The 7,002-nt window shown below is 42.8% G+C and overlaps 1 protein-coding gene across 1 annotated transcript in view; it reads right to left on the bottom strand.

The window, feature by feature from the left end:
- Positions 1-5,548: 5,548 nt before the first annotated feature.
- dnajc15 (DnaJ (Hsp40) homolog, subfamily C, member 15) overlaps positions 5,549-7,002 on the bottom strand; it is a 44,167-nt gene continuing 42,713 nt past the window's right edge. The window contains exon 6 of the mRNA XM_038802620.1: positions 5,549-6,030. Within this exon, the coding sequence (XP_038658548.1) occupies positions 5,960-6,030 (71 nt within the window). The 3' untranslated portion in view covers positions 5,549-5,959. The remainder of the gene's footprint in view (positions 6,031-7,002) is intronic.

Below are 7,002 nucleotides of genomic sequence, written 5' to 3'. Positions count from 1 at the left end.
GGCAGGGAAGATGCTGAGGGCAAAGAGGGCCCTCCTATAGAGGCAGAAAGTGGGTTGGGTGATCCCGAACCTGCTACACTATCATTGGCCAGGGAACGTGGAGATGGTCAAAGTGGGTTAGGATGGAGGAGGAATCCTATATGGGATCCAGCTTGAGGGCCATGGTGACATCTCCATTGCCATTAGCTCCTGGAAAGTATAGGGGGAACCTGGTGACATTCGACAGTCAGGGTGTGTAATCAGCTGAGGAGACATTTTAAATTGGAAGGGATATTGGTGTGGAAACCACCGTGGGGGAACCATAGGTTTAAGCCAGGTTAGATGGATGGGACGAACGGGAAGTGGAGGGGTCAGGGTTGGAGAGGGTGAGGGACTTATATCTGGAAGGGCAGTTTGCGGGATTGGATGAATTGCGGGAGTGGTTTGAATTGCCGAGGGGGAGTGAATTTAGGTATATGCAGGTCTGGGACTTAGCAAGAAAGGAGTGTAGGGCGTTCCCCAGGTTGCCGGGGTATACCTTATTGAAGCAATTGCTGCTCCCGGACCAGATGTGAGAGAGTAGGTTTGGGAATATATATGGGCGCAAGTGGTGAGGATCAGGTGCAAGTGGGAGGAGGAGTTGGGCCTGGGGAATAGACTGGGATTTGTGGTGTGAGACGATGCGCAGCGTGAATTCAATTTCCCCTTGTGCGCGGATGAGCTTGATTCAGTTGAAGGTTGTGCATAGGGTACATATGACTCAGGCAAGGATGAGTGGGTTGCTCAAAGGGTGGCCGACAAGTGAGAGGAGTGCGGTCGAGGGCCAGGGAAATCAAACGCACACATTCTGGGGTTGAGTAGCTGGAGAGGTTCTGAGAAGCGGTGTTCAGGGCGTTGTCCAACATTGTTTGGGGGGGGGGAGGGGGGGGGGGGGTTGTCAGACTGGACCTAATAGAATTTACAGTGCAGGAGGCCATTTGACCCATCGAGCCTGCACTGACCCATGGAAAGAGCACCCCACTTAAAAGCCCAGGCCTCCACCCTATTCCCGTAACCCTACCTGACCTTTTGGACACGAAGGGGCAATTTAGCAGTCACCTAACATGCACATCTTTGTACTGGAGGATGAAACCAGAGCACCCGGAGCAAACCTATGCACACACAGGGAGAAAGTTTAAACTCCACAGTCACCCGAGGCCGGAATTGAACTCAGGACCTTGGAACTGTGAGAAAGCAGTGCTAACCACTGTGCCACAGTGTCGCCCTTTGGGGTATCAGAAATGCTGAAGCTGATGGAGGGGAAGGGGCCGATATTGTGACCTTCGCTTCTCTAATTGCCTGGTGAAGGATCTTGCTAAATTGGGTGGCAGCCTGGCTGGGGGACCAGTGTGACTTTCTACGGTTGGAAAAATCTAATGAGTTGAGGGTCAGAGGACTTTGAAACATGGCGGGGGTTGTTCATGACAATGTTTGAAGGAGTGTTCGTCTTGGGGACAGGGGGAGTGTAAAAAGGGGTAAAAATTGTACAAACTGGAGTCTGAGATTGTTGAGTGTGTTGTTGTGTATGTTACTGTTTTTTTTTACACGCGTTTGTAATGAAATACATATTGTAGAAACGTCTTAGGGAGAGAATCTACGCCACTTGGAGAGGCAAGGTTTGATCAGGAATAGTCAGCATGGCTTTATCAGAGGGAGGTCATACCTAACAAATTTAATTGAATTTTTTGAGCGTATGACAGGTATGTTGATAGGATAGTGCAGTTTATGTAATTTACATAGATTTCAGCAAAAGTCCTACATCGGGGACTTATAAAAAGGCAAATGCACATGGGATACAGGGTGACTTGATAAGATGGATTCAAATTTGGCTTAGGTGTAGGAGACAGAGGGTGATGACAGACGGCTGCTTTAGTGACTGGAAGCCAGTGTCTAGTGGCATACCACGGGGATTTGTGCTGGGTCCCCTATTGTTTATCATTTATATAAATGGCATAGATGACTATGTGGGTGGTAGAATCAGCAAGTTTGTGGATGACACAAAGATAGGCCGGGTGGTTAACAGTGAGGTTGAGTGTCTTTTGTTACAGGAAGATTTAGGTGGGATGGTCAAATGGGCAGAAAAGTGGCTGATGAAATTTAACCCTGAAAAGTAAGAGGTGATAGGAGTAATGTGACAAGTATTCAATGAATGGCATGACACTTGGAAGTTCCAAGGAACAAAGGGACCCTGGCGTATTTGCCCATTAATCTCTGAAGGCAGAAGGGCAGGCTGATATGGTAGTGAAAAAGGCACACAGCTGGAGTATTGTGTGCAATTTTGGTCGCCACATTATAGGAAGGATGTCATTGCACTGGAGGGGGTGCAGAGGCAATTCACCAGGATGTTGCCTGGGAGGTTTAAGTTATGAAGAGAGGTTGGATAAGCTTGGGTTGTTTTGTCTGGAGCAGAGAAGATTGAGGGGCTACCTGATCGAGGTGTATAAGATAATGAGGGAAATGAGCAGGGTGGAGAGGGAGCAGCTGTCCCCCTTAGTTGAAGGGTCAGTTATGAGGGGACACAAGTTCAAGTTGAGGGGCATGAGGTTTAGGGGGATTTGAAGAAAAGGTTTTTACCCAGCGGGTGATGACGGTCTGAATGCACTGCCTGGGAAGGTGGAAGAGCAGGTGGCCTCACATCCTTTAAAAAGTACCGGGATGAGCACTTGGCAAGTCATAACATTCAAGGCTATGGGTCAAATGCTGGCAAATGGGATGAGGTAGGCAGGTCAGGTATTTTTCATGCATCGGTGCAGACTCAATGGTCGAATGCTGTAATATTCTGTGATACTGACTTGGTTCTGAACTTTCATTGCCTGCCCAGGGGCCACATGCAGCCCATCTGGGCTTTGAGTGCGGCCCACTAGACATTTTATTGACTGTTGCCCACGTGCAGGGTTGCCATATTCCACTTATTTCTGTCCACATAGTTTGTTTCCTACCGGTATGACTGAAGTGAAACACATGTAAAGCAAAGGCACATTGCACAGGAAACATTGATTGTGAGAGCCGTGTGCTCCCTCTGCGTCCAATGTGTAAATATTTCACCATTTCTTTTGCCATTTGAATATTCATCGTCTATATATTTATAGACGATGAAGCATTTTCTATAACTCGCTACAAAATATTCAGCATGCATTAATCTTATTCATGGGGTCACGGCCAGTGAACATGCCTGATTTCAACCTTGCAGCCCACTGAAATGAAGGAGGACCACTCATGTGGCCCACTCACCAGCCTAGGTTGCTCATCACTGTCTTAGAGGGGTTAGGTACTTTTTGGCGCAGCCATTTGGGCGCGGCCGTTTTGGCGCCAACCCGTTTTGGCGCCGGACGTTTTGGCGCCAAAATAACATTTATTATTAGCCTCAGGTGAGTTGGCTGGTGCGGGTGCGTTGAGTTGGGTGCTGGTGCGTTCTATCACCATCTGTTTATATATTGGCGTTATATATTGGTATTATTGACGTTTTGGCACCAAAATAACATTTCTTTATTTGTGAATTAGCCTCAGTTGAGTTGGCTGCTGGTGCGGGTGCGTTGAGTTGGGTGCTGGTGCGTTCTATCACCATCTTTTTATATATTTTGTAACTAAACCAATTCGCATACCCATATGATGGCTGAGGCAGTATCAACGAAACGTGGTAAAGAAAAATTTGTTCATAACGGATTCCTTTACGTCTTTGACAAAACAAGCAAAGGTGACAGCGAAGTGAAATTTTGGCGTTGTGAGCAAAAAAACCGGTGCAAAGCACGTCTCCATACTAAAGCTGCAAACGTGGTGAGGCAGCTGAACAGCCATTCGCATGATGCTTCTGCTGCACAAGTAGAGGTTGCACTCGTGAAAACTAAAATAAAAAAGAGAGCACAGGAAACCCTTGAGGCACCAACTGTAGTTGTTAATGAATGTTTGACAGACATATCCCAAGCTAGTCTACCAGCCATTCCTAATATATCTGCTTTGAGGAGAATGATAAGCAGAAAGCGTAATTATGTATTGAACGCCCCCACCAATCCAAGTGATTTACAACAATTGATTGTGCCAGAATGCTACAGGATATATGTCCCTCAACCAGGAGTGGAAGAAAATTTTTTACTTTGTGATAGCGGACCAGGTCACGACCGGATATTAATCTTCGGAAGACAGAGCTGGCTACAGCACTTATTGACATCTGATATGTGGTTTGCAGATGGCACATTCAGTATTGCTCCCAGCCTCTTTTCTCAGATATATGTAATTATGGTAAAAAAACACGGAGGAGTTACTCCTACGGTTTATGCTCTTTTGCCCAACAAGCAACGCACCACATATACGAGAATGTTCGCATTATTGAAAGAAATCGAACCCAACTTGAAACCCAGTTCAATCGTCTGTGATTATGAACAAGCTGCGCACAGTGCTATGAAAGACATATTCCCTGATGTTCAAATAAAAGGATGTTTTTTTCATTTAGCTCAAAATATGCAAAAACATCTAGCTAGTATGGGGTTCCGTAGTTTGTATAACACTGATCCAGATTTCGCGTTAAAAGCTAAAATGATTATTGCCATTGCCTTTGTCCCTTTGAACAAAATCGATGAATATCTGGATGCTTTAGCGACCCAACTGCCGCAAGAACTTCAAGATTTACTGAACTGGTTTGAAGATACATATGTTGGTCGTCTGAACAGACGAGGAAATGGTAGACGAACACCTTTATTTCGCCCTGAGATTTGGAACCTTTATCAGAGAACATTAAACGGGGAAGACCGCACAAACAATAATGCGGAGGCAGCCCACCGTCGATTGAAATATGAACTTGGCATGCATCATCCCACCATATGGAAACTAATTGATGGCCTGCGTAAAGTACAGAAAGGTAGAGATGCATATTATGAAAGGTTACTAGCCGGCCATGAACCGCCACAAAAACCAAAAAAGTATAGAGATGCAGATAAAAGAATACATGAAACTGTTCTTAAATTTGAAAACATGGATGCTATCGAGTACTTGAGGAGCCTTGCTCATAATTACCAAATGAACTAAACTAAAGGTTTTTTAACTTTAGTTTTTAACTAAATGAACTAATTTAAGGTTTTTAACTAAATGAACTAATTTAAGGTTTTTAATTTACAATAAAGATAAAAGAATACATGAAAGTGTTCTTAAATTTGAAAATTTGAGTACTTGAGGAGCCTTGCTCATAATCACCAAATGAACTAAACTAAATGAACTAATTTAAGGTTTTCTGTTGTCTGCGCCCAAACGGCCGCGCCAAATTGGCTGCGCCCAATTGTCCCATGGCGCCCAAACGGCTGCGTCCAAACGGCCGCGCCAAAACGGCCGCGCCCAATTGTCCCATCCCCATCTTAGAGGCACGTCAACTCTGATAATATCCACTTACCACTCCCATTTGTCGATGATCAGGAGTTGATAAGATAACTGACAAGCTCAGGTTTGACTATAACATGGACTCACTAATGAGTGGTCCTACAACCCACTTCTCGCCCCATAGCCTTGCATATTCCTTTGTTTCAAATGGCATCCGACTTGTCCCTTAAAAGACAAAACAATCTCCACCTTTATTTCCGTAGCTAATCAAGTAACAAATAAATACACATGGACTATGTACAAGGAATCAAAATGAAGCAATTACATACAGTTTTGGTTCCATCATACAATCAAATTAATTCATCACGGCGATCATCACAGAATTGGGGTTAGAATGCAGGACTCACACTCACCTGTACATACCTAAACGTATTTTCACTCTTCCAAATCAGGACTTTTACAGAATTTAATTCATGTCAAAACCAATTTCATCAACATACATATTTTAACTGTACATTTCAATAATGGCATATGATAGCATCCATGACTCTTAATTTTAATAGCACTTTTCCGTATTCAGCAAGTGTAAAATATTTTACTGCTAAATTTCATATAATAAATAACACATTTGCTGGAATCATTTTTTGCTGGAAGAATCCAATAGATCTTTTGCTTCATTGATCTTTGCAGCAAGGAATGGTGATCCTCCTAAAATTACAGGGAAACAAACGATCTGTTTAAAATTTTGACTGTAAGGTCCCCTGTCCTCTCATGAATGGCTTTCTGTTATTGACTTCAGTTCTATTTGCAAAAATAATCAGCAATAAATAAACAATGCCATTTCACAAAATAACCTGTATAATCTCAATCATCATACACTTACAGACAAGTTTCCATTAGCAGAACAGAATACAAGGCCAGTCAACCCATCATAATTATGCCATATTTTTGAAAGAGCTACCCAATTAGTCCCACACCCCTACTCTTTCCCCATAGTCCTGGATTTTTTCTTGTCTTAGCCCTGGATCTTTTTGGCCATTTCAAGTATATATCCAATTCCTTTTTTAAAGTTACTATTAAATCTGCTTCCACAATCTTTTCAATCAGTGCATTCCAGATCATCATAACCTGCTGCATACAGTTTTAACAAAAATTAAAGTGTGCACTTATAGCACCTAGAGTTCAATAAATTAATCTTTTTGTTAATTTTTTTCCAATTGAGGGGCAATTTAGCATGGCCAATCCACCTAGCCTGCACACCTTCGGGTTGTGCGATATGACCCATGCAGACACAGGAGAACGTGCAAACTTCACATGGACACAATAAATTAATCTTCTTCCCAATAAATTAGATTAATCCAACCAGTCCCTCAAGAAAGCGTGCACAAATAGATTTTGTTATGATCCCATTAGGGACAGTTAACATTTTATAAGAAATTCAAATACCTCATTTTAATAGAACTACACCATAAGATTTCACTTTTTAAAAATAAATAAAATTATTATATATGCAAGACAAACAAAACAAGCACTATTAACTTAACAATATGGTTTATAATTATATATGTTATGCACTCAGATTTGCCTCCTACTTCTCCCAGAATTCTCTTATAAGGCATATCAATCTTAAAGTTATTTATTTGTGTATGGGCCACCCATAAAATATGTTACAGTCCTCTG

Source organism: Scyliorhinus canicula, chromosome 7, assembly GCF_902713615.1.
Source record: "Scyliorhinus canicula chromosome 7, sScyCan1.1, whole genome shotgun sequence".
Taxonomy (NCBI): domain Eukaryota; kingdom Metazoa; phylum Chordata; class Chondrichthyes; order Carcharhiniformes; family Scyliorhinidae; genus Scyliorhinus; species Scyliorhinus canicula.
The sequence above is the reverse complement of the archived record's forward strand: the minus strand, read 5'-3'. Positions and strand labels throughout refer to the sequence as shown.